This window comes from Apis laboriosa, unplaced genomic scaffold (genome assembly GCF_014066325.1).
Source record: "Apis laboriosa isolate Shangri-la unplaced genomic scaffold, ASM1406632v1 scaffold202_cov151, whole genome shotgun sequence".
Taxonomy (NCBI): Eukaryota; Metazoa; Arthropoda; class Insecta; order Hymenoptera; family Apidae; genus Apis; species Apis laboriosa.
Window position 1 is genome coordinate 1,055,024 of NW_025222291.1, and position 16,980 is coordinate 1,072,003.

At 20.7% G+C, this 16,980-nt stretch overlaps 1 protein-coding gene across 4 annotated transcripts in view; it reads right to left on the reverse strand.

Moving 5' to 3' along the window:
* The window catches only part of LOC122712487 (protein held out wings), a 28,637-nt gene extending 16,706 nt beyond the window's left edge, over positions 1 to 11,931 (reverse strand). For 3 of the 4 annotated variants that reach the window (XM_043932206.1, XM_043932208.1, XM_043932205.1), the window contains exon 1: positions 11,164 to 11,931. In XM_043932206.1, the coding sequence (XP_043788141.1) occupies positions 11,164 to 11,290 (127 nt within the window). In that variant the 5' untranslated portion in view covers positions 11,291 to 11,931. The remainder of the gene's footprint in view (positions 1 to 11,163) is intronic. The other variant, XM_043932209.1, reaches the window with a different exon arrangement.
* Between the last annotated feature and the right edge of the window lie 5,049 nt (positions 11,932 to 16,980).

Sequence of the window (16,980 nt, forward strand, 5' to 3'; positions counted from 1 at the left end):
TATATTTTTATATATCTAAATCATTAATAGAAAATATTATTTTAAATATTCATTAAAAATTCTATTTATAATTACCAGTAATGTAAATTTTAAATATTTCAATAAAACTTAATAATTATTTTAAAATATTTATTTTGTACATTCATCTTTGTATTGTACATATAAAAATTATTGTTACTTTTACTAAATATATACTATATCTAATAATTATGTATAATTTCTATTTTTTAATACTTCAAATCTTATTATCTTTTTAAATACAATATGTTAATAATTATGAAAATAAATGATATTTCAAATAAATTTAAATATAAAAATAATAATCATTTTGTTTCTATAGTTTTATAAACCAAATTAGTATTTATATTTTTAAATTCTATTTACATATTATAACATTAAGCATTTTATAACATATTATAACAATTTTATATATAATATTAAATAATTTTATGATTTTCCAATATTTCAAAAAGACAATTTGAATATATATATCTTTAAAGTTTAGTGTTTATTAGAAGAAATGTAACTAGATTCATTTAAGTTGATATTACCTAATAGAACAAATAGCAATATAAATTATGAACATTTATGTAAAAAATTATATTCAACAATATATATCATCAAAAAGAAATATATATATATATATAAATTAATTTATGAACACAATAGCTGATTTTAATTATGATAAAATTATTAAATATTAGAATAAAAAAATATACTTAAAAAAATTATACTTATTGAATATAACTAAAAAGCAATAAAAATAAAAATATAAAAATGTAAAATCATTGTTTTTAAATGTGATTAACGATTTATTAAATCATCAAGTACACATATTTACAAAGTTAAGATCTACTAAAATATGTACATTATATATTTGCATTCATATTTTTTATATAAGAATAAAATTACATATATAAAATTTGCTACATATTTTTTAATAGTTAATTTAATTTTCTAATTGAAAATAAAAATACAAAATTATGAGTATTATTTTTAACATTTTCATATAGTTATTCAAGTCATAAAACAAATATTATATAAGAAATTTTATTTCATTTTATCCATCACATTATTGATCGAACGACGACAAATTAAATAGAATTTAAATTAGATATACTTTATATAATTGAAATATATGTTATATTGTATCATAAATATTATTATATATAAATTTTATATTTTCATTATAAAATATTACAATAATTTTTTTCAGGAAATTGATTGTAATTGATACAAAATATATTTTAATCATGTTACGCATTCAGATTTAAATCAATGTCGCATGTATTGAATATTGAATTATATCTTAATAGCCAAGTTTCTTAAGCAATTCACAATTTATTTTCACACAATGAGTCACAAGGATATATTTATAAATCGGTACTCAAGAAATTTTATACCAATACTAAACTATGATTTCTAACATTAGTTATACAGTTATACAAATATAACATTAAAAATATCATAGGAAAAGATTTTCGCATTATATATTTATATATTAAATTCGATTAAATTAATTAAAATATAAGAGTAGTCATGTTTTTGATTTTTTCTTTTAATATAATGTTAATACATTTGGAATGCAAAAAAGCCATTCATATTATTGAAAATTTTAATCAAAATATATTAAATCTATTTCTATTAATAGAATATTTTTCATAATTCATATTTAATTATCATTAATCATTACACGCAATATTTAAATATGCAATATTTTTATTTAATATAATAGAATAAAAATCATTATTAGCAAATTTATAATATATTAATAATTTTTATATTACAATTATTATAATTTAATATATTTATTATAATTAATAATAATTATAATTAATAATTTATTACAATTAATAATTATAATTAATAATTTATTATAATTAATAATAATTATTATAATTTAATATATTTTATATTAAAATTTTTAACATTTTAATTTTTTAATTTATAAAAATGTATAGAAATATTTGGAGAAAAATACTTAACTTGTAAAAAAATTTAATGCTAAAACAAAAACCAAATCAGTAAAATAATGATTTTTATTTTATGATTATTGAAAATATGAAAATATTTTTAGTAAAATTTGGTAAATATATTTTACTGAAATAAAAATATTTACTTATTTTTATAATATTATTTTAATTATAATTAATAATTAATTATTAATTATAATTAAAATACATTTATTTAAAGTACATTTATTTATATATCATAAACTTAGTTCTAGAGTTAATAAATGATTTGATATTCATTTCATATTTATATTTCTAAATTTTTAACATTTTCATATTGTTATTCAAATCATAACAATAAGTTTTGTTTTATATATAACTCAATACTGCATAAATTGCTAATTTAAAAAAAATAAATATTATTTAAAAAAAATCATAAATAAATAACTAGAATATAAAGAAAATAAATTTTAAATATTTTTCTATAAAAGTATATATACATATATATATTATTTAATAATTGGAATAATGCATGAAAAATTTGGGGATATGTACAATTTCTATTAATTTAAAAAATAAGATTAATTTAATCAAATTCAAAAATTAGAAGAATAAAATATATGAAAGGTAAGATAAAAAAATAAAACTTTCGACCATTTATAAATAAAATTTTAATATTTATCTATAATATATTTAATATGTTTTAATTTCTCTACAGTCTGTGATATATTTTAAATTAATTTTAATTTCAATAAAAAGATTTGATTAAAATTTAATTAAACAATTAATATCTTTAATATATTTTTAGAAGAGAAAAAATAAAATATATTATTATTAATTAAAATAAAATTAACAAAAAAATTAACAAAAATATAAACAATATATGTATAAAATACCAGAATAATGCTGGTGCCTTGAAGTTCCTACAACTGTAGATGTTGAACCTGCTTCGCTTTAACTTGAAGCAAAGCTGACCGATTAAGGTTTGTAAGTACAGTACGGGAATATACGGTTGGTATAATGACCCAAGCAAATGTGTGTAAGTGCACGCCCAACTCAAGGCAAGTAGAAAGAATGACGAAGAGAAGAGCGAAGAGTGCCGCTTGGAAACGGAGACGGTAGAGAATTCCTTTCACCCTACCTACTTTCGAAGCTTAAAGTAAAAGACTTGAAATGCCTGGAGAGGGAAAGAAATGGTGATATCAAGGAGAATATGTAGAAGAAGGGAGAGAGTCAATAAGGCGAAGAAGAGGAGATTAAAAAATGATAGAGAATGAAAATCGTGGGAGTAGAAGAAGAGAGGAAAAATTGATATTCGAAATAGAAAAGATAGAAAATTATAATCATGGCATTTAAAGAATATGAGATTTTCTCTTTTATTAAAGATAGAATATAACAAAAATCATCTTAAGGAGAAGAAAAAAAAAAGAAGAAGAAAGTTAAAAAGTACTCACGAGCGAGCAAATGAACAAGTGAAGGAAAAAATAAAATAAGAGGGATAAAGAGAAACAAAGAATGACGAGAATGGAACGAAGCCGAAGTGGCACGAGCCCGTTGGTAGATGCCATACGGCATGAAGCGAACTGCAGGTCAATCCGGTCATCGGCCCCTATGTGTTCCCAAGGGCCACTATTAAGGGTGTTTCATGATTTTTCTCTTATCTAAATCTTTAATTTTTCCATTTCATTTTCTTTGTTTTATATTATTAATTGTTTTCACTAATTATTGTTTCATTTATTTTACTTATTAATATTAATAAATTGATGCATATGCATATAAGTGATAATTTAATTTGTAATATAATTTTTATAATGTTTTTAGAATAAAATTCTCATAAACGTAATTACATATCATACTGAATAAAAAATTCAATCCACTCACAATGACATTATTTCATTATTAAATATTGTAAATATTGTGAATTAATAATTAATTATTACATATTATTATATTATTATATATTATAATAAATTAATATAGTATGTAAGATAAATAAAATTAATACAATATATAAGAAAAAAAATAGGTTCGATCACGATAACTTTAACAATAATAAAAATATAGATTTCATTTCAAATGTTAATTAAAATGACATTAATAAATTTAATCATTTTTATATATTATCGAATTAATCATGATATTAAATTATTTACAAAAAAAAATTACAGAATATTCTTATTTTATTTATATTATTATAATATATTATTAATTATTATTGTTCAAACATGCAAAATTTTTGAATAATTTTATATTATATATCTTTAAAAATTTTTATAAATATATTTTATATACAATATATAAGAAAAAAAATAGGTTCGATCACGATAACTTTAACAATAATAAAAATATAAATTTTATAATTATTATTTTGAAATAATTATTATTTTGAAAAATTGAAATTTATAGATATTGATTAGAAAAGATTCATAATCATAGAAGATATCAAGATTATTTTACTGTAAGTATATATTATACAATAATTATATATCATTTTTGAATTTATATTTATTAAATATAATATTACATTTTTTTTTAATTTCTTTATCCATATAAACTACTAACTCATTCATATTTAAAAAGAAATATGAATATTTATTAAATTAAATTTTTATAATCATTTTAAATGACATAAATATTTCATTATTTTCTATATTTAATATGAATTTTATATTAATATGAATTCATTATTATATTGATTGATATTATAAAAATTTAGTATATTATATTAAAATACATAAAATATTTAAAAATAAAAATATAAAATAAAAATATATATTTATATAATATTAAATATTATAATATGTTGATTTGAGAAACTGAAAATTAATATGCATGTGTGAACAATATAATTGTATGTAAACTATATTCATAATAGCTGAAGAATCTATATATGGCAAGCTTACAGAACACCTTGTATATGCGTACATAAGAATATATATATGGTGGTCTGTGCGAGACGAAAACAACGACAGTGTCGACCATAGTGAGGACCGCAAAAGTGGGGGCGCGTAGACATTTCCTTATTTAGAAACAGAGAAACGTCTTTGCCTAGTGAAGCAGTTAGTTTGCGCGCGCATATTTGTTAAAATTCAAACCTTTTTGCACGAGAAAAGATAAATATAAAATAAGAACAAAATAATATATCTTTAAAATATATATAAGACAATTAATACTTCCACACTTTGCAAAACTTATAACTAATATCAGATATAATAATACTTTCAACTATAGCAAAAATAGAAAATCTAAATAAAATTACGATATTATTTGTATATTTATATATTTTTAAATAATATTTAAATACAAATGATTTGGATAATGATCAACAATTAAATAAAATTTTTAAATTAAATATTCTTATATTAGAAATTAACTTAAAATTACTTTATACTAAGTTAAAATTACTTTTAACTTATATTACAAAAAATATTGTAAAAAATACTTATATTAAAAATAAACAATTTTCATTTTTTAATTTCAATATAAAAATATAAAATTGAAAAGATATAAAAAATTCTATAATTAAAAAATAATTATTTATTTATTTATACATATAGAAAACAAAATTATATTAAAAAAGATATTTAAATAATTTAGATAACTAATATTTAAAACAAATATTCATACATAAAAAAATATATTATAAAAAAATCTATTTTAATAATAATAGATCCATTTAATTGCTAAAATCTAACATTAAGATAAACATATCAATTGTTTTGATTAATTAATCATAATTTTATATTTATATTCTTATGATTAAAATAAAGTTCAGTAATTGTTAAAAAATTTTCATATAAAATGAACTATAAATATATATATAATATAATATTATAAAAAATTCTTTTTTTATCAATACCAAAAGCGATTGATAATAATTTAACATCCTAAATAAAGTACGAAATATAATATTATATGAATTTGTTTTAAATTTTTAATAATCATTTATGCTAATTATTATTTAATGTATCTAATATATTCGAGATACCACTTGTAATATTCGAGATACCACATACTTTATATATAACTAAAATAATATTCGTTATCGGTTATTTATCAGAAAAATTTGTTATCAAACGATTATGATCTATTGACATTAAACGCGTGGTATACTTGAAAAGCTTTATATTATGAAGTGGCTATTATATCAGATAAAAATCATTTAAGTATTGCTATTACTGTCAAAAATCCCAAGCAGTTATAAAATCTAGGGAAATTAATTATTGCATATAATTAATTGGAGAAAAAATTGGAAACCAGAATTTTATTATATATATTATATATATTAAAAAAGAAATATTAATCAAATTTTTCTGCTTCGGCAAATATTTATACTATATGTATACTGTAGTTACGTATGATATTGGCCACGATCGCTAACGGGTATATGTAACCTCTTCGCTGAAGTAAAAGGAAGAGAAGCAAAGAGAAACAAAGAAGAAAAAAGGAATGCGGTCGCTACGGTCTTTGCTGCCACTGCTGTCGCTATTGCCACTGTCGCCTTGTTACTTATCATTAGACTCAATACTAATTAAAAGAAACAATCAGAAAAAAAAAGAAGATTAGCTTCTGAAATCCTATGGCTATGAATATATTATTCGCTATTTAATAACTGAGAATATCAAAGCGAAATGAAGAAAGTATAAACATGCTATCTTCTGCTTCCAAGGAAGTCACGTTCCTCAGCAGCTTTCTTCCAGCTAACAATACATGTATCTTTTCCGTAGGTAGTCATTTATGAGCAACACTTACTCAGTGGATATTTTTTCATTTTTGACTTATACAACACATTTAAGGTCAAATGCCAACCAACAAACTATCATACTGTATGTTTACCATTTCATGTTGATCATACACGAAATTATATATATATTCCGTTTAATCATTGTCATTACTAAATATTGTCGAATTTCGACAAAATATTTTCATATAAAGAAAATATCATGAAATTATCAAAGTATAACTATTGATTTTACGAATTATATTATCATAAAAAACTGAAATTAATGCTATTTGATTGTATGAACAAGATTATTGATACCTTCAAAAATATATAAATGTCATATTTTAATTTTGAAATATTAAATATATGTCGAAATATTCAAGAAGTAAATATATATATCATATATTACATATACAAGCGAAAAAAAAGAATTGATGAAAAAGAATGAAGATAATATATACATATATACATATTTTTTTACATATATATATATATATATATATATATATATATATATATATAAAATAATTCATACATTAAAAAGTCGAAATTGAACATATTCAGTATTTAAAATTTATCTATTCAAATAGTTAATAATTCGATAATTTACTCAACGAATTTTCAATTTTGATTTCTTTAAAAATTAATTTTTAAAAAAAAAAATTTTATTTTATTTTATTTTTTGTTTATTTTTATATGTATAAATAATTTCTAACAATAGTTTATTCATATTTCCAATTGAAAATTAACGAAATTTATTTGTATTTGAAAACTTTTTAAATTTTATTCTTATTTTTATTTCATTTTTACATAAAATTATCTATTATCTGCTTATATCATATCTGAAGCATCTTTGATACATAGACGTCTTTTCAAAAAAAAAAAAAAAAGAAAGAATATGTCAAATATTGTTATATATATAATAATAAATTAATTAATTAATTCATCTTTAATAAACTTTTTGATACATATAGTATATAGACATAAGAAATATATTATTTATATTTTATATATCTCCTTATAGTAGATTAATGATTGCGCTTTAATCTTTTGAATACTTGTAAACAGGTCAGGTCAAGTGCAAGAAATTTCAGGGCAGAAAGAAAGAAAGTTACTAATGAATGATGAAATGAACACACAAAAATCAAAATATTGGCAACTCTTAAAAGTTCACTCATCAACAAATTTCAAAAAAAGATTTGAATTTATTTTTAAATTTAATTTAATTAAAACTGCTAATTACTTAAAAAATTTAATGTCTATACAGAGGGATCAATTAAAAATACAATAAAATAAAATAGTAATAATATTTTTTTTAATCGCTTTAAAATCTTAGAAATAGATAAAAAAATAAATTGTTTTCATTGTACTATACTCTTTGTATCAAAAAATATATTTTAATATAATATAGATAGACATGTTCAATATAAATGTTATTAGCAACATGCATATAAATGTTCGATTTATTTGAAGCATGAATTGCTCAGTGATGTGCAATACGACACAATCAATTTATTATATTTTGGAACACATATGATCTCATACGTTTCCATTTGAAATGATTAAGCACAACGACCTAATAGCAAAAGAAAACTAGACCTCGTGTCTGTCCAAGTTTTCGCTAGACAGTTTCGAAAGGACGCGCTTGACAACGAGTTCTATTCACGCCACTAGGTCACCGAGAAAACTTGCTACGTCGTGTTCGAAATAGATCTTGCGGACATGATTGCAATACGGTTCAGCCATCATGAACTATGCACTACGATGAATAACATTGTGTACAAATTCCAGGTTCGTGTCATAATGTAGTATATTCAATGTTTATTCTTTCATGCTTTCTATTAATTTTTTTTTATTATATTTCATATTATATTTTTTTTTGTTTTATTAATCAAATTAATTTAATTTATATTTAATAAAATACTTTCTATACGTTACAATCCTTAAATTTATACTAAGAGAAAGAAGATTACTATATAACTCAAAACAATACTATATAACCAAAAACAATTTATGTTTTCGTCCTCGGATACTGTGACAATATATACATATGTCAAAACTATATATCATCAGATTTCTTAACCTATGCTTTATTATTAATAAAGCTTGAAATTGACAAATGATAAATTAAATATACAGTCATACGTTTTTTTCGAATAAATTCAATTTTTGCATAAGAAATTAGATCTTAAAAATATTGTGATATCTATTCATTTATAGATTTCTATGCATAATTTAAATTACATATTTAAATCAATATAAATATATAAATCAATATAAACAAAAAAACAAGAAACATATAAAATTATGGACATTAATCAATAATATATTATAATAAATTGAATCGAAAAAGAGGAGAATAAAATGAATTTCTTTGCATTAACAGGACTATATCCTCGTAGGAATGCGCAAGATCCAAGAGCTTTCGTAAAACCGGTTCTCGTCGTAAACGTCATTTGACACATTTCCTGTGAAGCAATATACACGACTCAAATGCATGTATACTTTAAATAATGTTATTTTTAAATTTATTTTTAATAAAAAATAATTTTAAATCTAATAAAATAATTGTAATTTTTTAATAGAAATTTTTTAATAGAAATCTAATTTTTACATATGTATTAAAAAATTTATATGTATTATTTTAAATAAAATTTATGTATTATTTATTATAATTATTAAAACAATATTTAAATAATAATAAAAATGACATTATTAAATTGAATTTTTTTATACTGAAATTATATTGAAATATTGTCAAATAGTTATTATTTTATTTTCAAATCAAAATTATCGTGATAAATATAGCAAGATATTATATGTAAATTAAAAATATTTCTCTTTTATATAATAAAAATATATAATCAATCAACCAATTATCATTCCCATCGTTAAATAAGTATAAATAATATTAAAATAAATATAGTATATATAATATACTATATTATATCGCTTTTAATGTAATTTATATAATTATGTTAATTTTTATTAATCAATTTAAGAATTTTGTCGTATTCATTATTTAATGTGCTATCTTTTTATTAAAAAAAAAAAATTCTTTACATCCAAGTTCCTTTAAGTACTTTTAAATCGCAAAAATCAATCCGAATTATTTTTAAAATTAAAAGAAAATCAAACATGACATATATATAATTATAAACTATAAAATTGATTGAAATTTTAGTTTAGTAATTTTTTAATACAAACACTCTTATAATTATATATATATATATAAATGAAATTGATTAAAAAGATTAAAAAAACATAAACATGAATTCAAATAATTATAATGTTATAAAATTACACATATATTGTATATATGATGTATTATATATACATATATAATATATAAACATTTATATATATATAATTATTTATAATTATATACTATCACAACAGAATTTAGAAATACATTTCAAAAAAACAAATAAATGATTTACATATAAATTAAATACTAATATTTAGTAATATTTCCTAATAATTTTTAAATATATATATGCATAAAATTAATTTAGCATATATATGTTACAATATATTTATTAAAAAATCAATTTACTTAACTCCATATTAAGTTTTACGAAATAAATTTTTTATAAAAAAAAATATAAACATAATATATATTCGCGCATATGTATGTGTACATATAAGCATGCATAAAATTGTCCAAAAAAGAAAGTAGAGAGCGAAAAACTATTCTTCAAAACAATTAATATAAGTGAAACAAATTATTTAGAAAATGTATATATATATATATATATATATATTAAAGAAAAGAAAAAAGATACGTAAGAAGGTACGTAAAATACATAAAAAATGTTTATCACAAATTTTCGTAATATTTTTCACTATTCTAAAACACCTGATATATTTTTATTAACAATTCTTCTTTTTTTTTTTATATTTTATATTTTGTTTTCTCTTCTTGATACAATAGTATGCCATTTTGTATCAAATTAATTAAATAGACCGAATTATGTCAAGATTAGTGGAATCGATCAGTTATATGAATCGTAAGTCACATGAAATTGTAAGTTATTCTGATCAACTTACATTGAATAAGTTAATTTCCTGTTCTTCTCGCTCCGATGTTGAAAATTGGAAAAATAAAGTGAACGGCAGGCTCGAAGACACGAAGAGCAGACCGGGACGCGTAACACGTGACACATGATCGAGATACTATGTTTGCGAACAGTTCGTTGCCGATTATGGCAAACTACAAGGCAACAAGAACCGGTCTTTCATGGCATGGCATGAGCAACGTTTCTCGACGTTACGTATTTTTTTCGCGTGCACGAATGCCGTAGCGAAATCCATAAGATCTTGGAAATCATAGCGAAAGTTTCACAGGCATGTAAAACATGCTTGGACCGAACTCCAAGTATGAATCGCTGTGGGCGTTAATCATGCAAACCAAAGTAAGGCGTGTCGCGAATGAAATGATGCATTACCGAAGGTATAGAAGATATTAGTGGATTAATGGTTGCTTACCTTCGTCTAGTAGGCGCTCTACATGTATGAAGACATTAGGGAAAGCAGCTAACTGCTTTCGATCTTTTAGTAACTGTGACAGGTAGTCCGCTATACTCTGCGTCGTCGTGTTAGTATTATCACACATCGCAATTACTTGATTACTCCTATGGCGGTCACGCGAAAATAGAAAAAGATACAAAAACAAAAAGGTATTGCAAAGAAAGGGAAACGAAAAGAAAAAGTGAACGTTAAACGTAAATGAGCAAGAGACAGACGACGTTGCGATTAAGATCCAAAACAGTAGCAATCCTTCCACGTTTAGTTTTGCACAACGATAATGCTTTTTTTTCGTTATTCACTATTATATCACTTTACTCTTTTATTTTTTTTGCACAATTATATCTCATAATTAATACAACTTGCTGTTCGTATGTCGCGCCTTCTCACTCGTGTTTTCTCTGGCGCGCTCCTCGCATACGTCGCCACGATTGCGTTACGTTTTTAGAAATAGCGGAGTCAGTATACTATGTGTAAGGAGGAGAAGGAGGAAGAGGAAAAGGAGGATGAGGAGGAGGGGAAGAAAAATATATAAGAGCGACAGAAACAGGCAGGATAGTAAGAGGAAAAAAGAGGGAGCACGAGAGAGAGCGATGTTCAGAATAAGAGAGAAGTAAAGAAGCAAGGGGGGATATGGAGGAGAAGGAAGAAGAGGAGGAGGAGGAGGAGGAGGAGGAGGAGGAGGAGGAGAAGGAGGAGAAGGAGGAGGAGGAGGAGGAGGAGGAAAGGAGAGGAGAGAAGGGGAAAAGAAAAAAAACGAAAGAAGGGGAAAGAGAAAAAGCGAAAAAAAATAGACGAAGGGAAAGGCAGGAAAATTACACACTAAAAGAAAGAGAGAGGAGAGAAAGAGAAAAAGAGGGGGGAAGAAAAAGAGAGAGAAAGAATACAGCCTCTTTCACGAGTTGGATTCTGTTAAGGTTAAAAAGTTAGATCGTAGATCACGAAATTAAAAACAAACACACGCTACGGGATTCTCGGCTCTACTGCACTATCCGTGCATGTGCTGCGACGAACTACCCGTAGATTCTTGAGTTTAGACGCATGCGCAGCATTCGTTTTGCGCATATGTTCCGCGCGCATTGGTTCTTGCGTACCTCTATCGGCGCGCTTCTACCGCCCACTACCATATACGGCCTCTGCGTACGCGCGAGTACTGAGGTACGCGCCATACCATCGTCGCATACAAGTTGGATAATTCAGGGTCGTAGTTATTTCGTAATGTACCCTGTATCTTATAATCTTCATGATTCATGACTCGATAGATATTTCGTAAAACTCTTTTTGTTAACGGAACATCGCGAAATATACATTCATATATTCTATCGTGTGAAGAACTATTAGATTGAAGGATGTTTATCTACATATAATCAATCTATTATATAAAGTTTTTCATTTAATTATTATATATTTAATTATTATATATTTGATATAAGAAAATGAACTGAACGTTTTTAATAAGTTCTAAACATATATTGAATTTACTTTTCTTTAATAGTTTTCTTTCTAATTTGTCATTTATGACTGATTTTTATAATTTCGATGAAATTAACTGATCATCTAACAAAACACATGTAATGCTTTAAATAAACTGCAAACTAAATATAGATTTCGACTTTAACTCGATATTTTAGAGTCAGCTGAAAATCATTTTGTATACAAAACTTTATAAATGAATAAAATTCCATAAAATAATCTCAAAATAATTGTTGTAATATTTATTATAAATTTATTATATATAATATTAGCATAAAAACTTTTAATTTAAATATTTATTTTATTTATAAATATTTATATATATAAATAAAATTATAATATAAAATTATTATATTATATAGTAAAAATATAAATATTATTTATAATTTAAATATTTATTTGAAAACCAATTATCAAGAAATTGATTATATAATATATTATTATGCATTATTATATAATATGTATGAATATCAATCTATATAGTTATTTATTTTAATAAAAAATTTTTTTTTTAAATCTATATTATGTAAATTATAATAAAAATATTATATATAAAAAAATATTATAAATAAAATATAAATTTATTTTATATTTATTTATAAATCTTTACTTTACATTTTATGTATACTATCTATATTTATACTATCTATATTTATTTTTTTTATAAAAAAAATAAATTGTTAACTGTATTAAAAGATTAAAAAAATTTTTAATTGATCACATAACATGAATGTAGGATTTATTTTAGCATACGAAATATTTCCGATTATGATATTACGAAGTATCAACGTATTTAACTATGTTATAATCTCGAAGCAGTATACTTTAGCATGTATAATTAATGTACTACCTACTTTCAATTTGCAACCACACAGAATGTCATATCATACAGATTCAAACTATGAATTAATTAATATATCGCATAAGAAATATGATAGTCATTAATAAATTGCTATATATAATTTTTTGAATTAAGCTTTATTGTATAAAAAAATCAATTATGAAATTTATATTTAAAGAAAATATATCTCAAAATATATTATAATCAAAACATTATTTATTTGTTTATATTTTTTTATTGATATTCTCCTTTTAATTTTTTATGAAATGAATACATATTAAATTAAAATTCTTAATTCTTAATATTTTTTTAAAATATTATTTAAAAATAATAATTTGTCGATTGTGAATAAAGATTTTAAGAAAATTTTGTATTTTGATTTTTAAAATTTTTATGAAATTATTTTTAATATATAAACTGTAATTTATATAACAAAATTCTAATTTTTCACTAATATATTGTTTCATGTTTATTTTATATGCATTTATTTACAGTATCTTCTAATTATAATATCGGATTGAATACATAATATATATATAATATTCATATAATATATAATACATATAATAAATAAATCTTATAAATGATCATCGAATCATCATTATTATTTTTCTTGAATGAAACTGATTTTAATATATATATTTTAATATGTATAATATATTATATTTTGTTTATTTTATATTTTATTAATTATTTAAATGTTAATTTTATCAAATAATTTCATTGAACATTATGATCACGATTTTTTATCATAAATTATGATACATTATATATTTTTATTTCATTAATACAACAAGATGACTATTTTCATTTTAAGTTTTTATATATCATTTAACTTATCGTAAACGGAATTCATTCATCAATTTTCTTTGCTTTTCCAGTTTTCATTATCTCAAACGACAAATTATTTTCATTTAAAACATTGTAACTCTTATTATTTTTAATTCTAATGGATTATTTTCTTAAGTAGTATTTTTTTAATTCTTAAATAACAAATCCTGACTTAATAAAGAATAATTAATTAAAAAATTTTTTAAATTTTGTTTTCAAGTATTTTGATTAATAATCCAATAATATAATAATAATCCAATATATAATAATAAATAATATGCAATTTTTAAAAGAAAATTACTTTTGAAATAGTTAATATGTGATGATCCACGATCAATAAAATAAATATTTCATTCGTCTGAGACAGCATCAGTTTTCCAAAGATGAAAACATTATTAATAATATTTTCAGATCATCTGATTTCATCATTTTAAAATAAAAAATCATCAATTTTAAAAAATTTCAATTTTATGATTTTATTTTAAAGTTATATAATATTTTTTATTTAATATTTTATATTTATATAATATTCAAATATTATATATATAAATTATATATTTTTAATAATTTTTATGGCAAAGTTTGAATTTCAATATACATATATTTCATAAATGATTCTTAATAAAACTCAAAACTCAAAGAAAAAACATTTTATATAATATAAATATATTATATAAAATTTATTTTTTATATTAAGATTATTTTTATGTAAATTTGAAAAATATAAAATGATAAAATTAATTGATTTGAAATATACAGAATATAATACAAAAAATCGATTTTTATATATGATTTTGGTATTATCGGTATAGCTTTGCACGATATCGGTATCACAATTGTTAATATTAAATCTCTACATTAAAATTTAAAATTTCGGGGTAATTTTTACAAGATATTGATTTCAGTATATTAATGAAAATTTTTGATTCAAAAATATGTATGTTAATGCTTGTCAAATAAAATGAATATATAAATTCTTATCAGTTTTTCTTAAGCTTAATTATGTTTAAACGATACGTTATCTTAGTTACGCAATGTTTTTAATTTTTTAAGATTTAATTTTATTTTTTATATTATTATTTTAAATAGAAATAATATTTATTGAAAATACTTTATATTTATTTCTATTATTTTATGTATATATAATATTTATATCTATTTTAAAAATATTATATACAACTTTCTTCAATGTGAGACTAAATGTTTTAAGTTTCTTTTGTATTCTTTATTTTTGTTCTTCTAACAAAAGCAATTAAAAGTTTTTCAAATATATTAAAAACATTTAATATATTTATCAAAATTATATGTTGAAAACAAATTTTTTTCTTTTATTATTATCAATTATTATCAATAATATTAATATCAATATGAATTGAAATCATCTGATCCATTTTAGTTAGACTTCTTTTTATCACTGCATATGTACAATTAATTGGTGTCTTTAATTATATTTCTTTTTTAAAATATTTTTTCATTTTAGACGTTATAAAATATATATATAAATTTTATCCATATATATGTATTAAATCAAATAAATCTAGTTATGATTCACAACTTGTACTATGCAAACAATATCTAGTAAAAATTATAGATGAAGATCGTATCAATATTTTACGTTTTTATGTTTTTCGCATCATTTATTATAATTGAATAGATAATTAATAACAAAGTGATATTATAAATTTTAATAAATTTTAATAATACAATATATACGATATATATTTATATCATTACATATAGAAATAAATTTAACTAAATTATTTATTGATTAATAGAATAAATTTATTAATTTATAATAAAATACATATTCTTTTATTTTAATATAAAGAAAGATGTTATATATAAAAAAATAGTATCAAATATCAAATATTATTGAGAAAAATTAATTTTATTTAAAAAAAAATATTTTTATGGATACTAATTTATTAAATTTTCAATATAAAAAGTCAATTTTTTTTAATTTTATAAAAACAATTTGAAAATTTTTAATTGGTATCTGTTTTTATATTAACGTTGATTATGTTACAAATCTAACATCATTAAATTCAATACATATACAATATATCAATAAGTTGTTTTTTAATGTTTAATACATATTATGTTTATAAATTCCAAAAACATACATATATTTATATATTTATATATCTAAAAAGTGGTTATTTGTAAGTAATAATCTATAAAGATATATTCAAAAATAACAATCGATATTAAAGTCTGCTACCTTACTGCTCCACGAGCGTTACCTTTTGCGCCTACATGCCATATCCACACGCCTACACACATGTATTGATAATGTAAAGTAGCGTTGACGTCATACATGTACCATATATGGTCCTACTGAGAAATAGCGTAGGTGTCACACATTATAAAGTATTTCTCTTGTCATTTTTTGCCAGTTATTAGATATTTTTTAGTTTTGTTATTTTTTGAAATTATTTTCTTAATTTTATGAAATTATTTAATAGTAAAAATCACAATTAAACTGTAAATTAAATTTAAATACTAATTTATGTATAATTTATGTATATATTGTAAAAAGTATTGAATTTTATAATAACTATGTTTTTGTCAAATAATTATCGATTTTTAAATTGTTATAAATAATAATAAATGTATAAACAAAAATCGTAAAA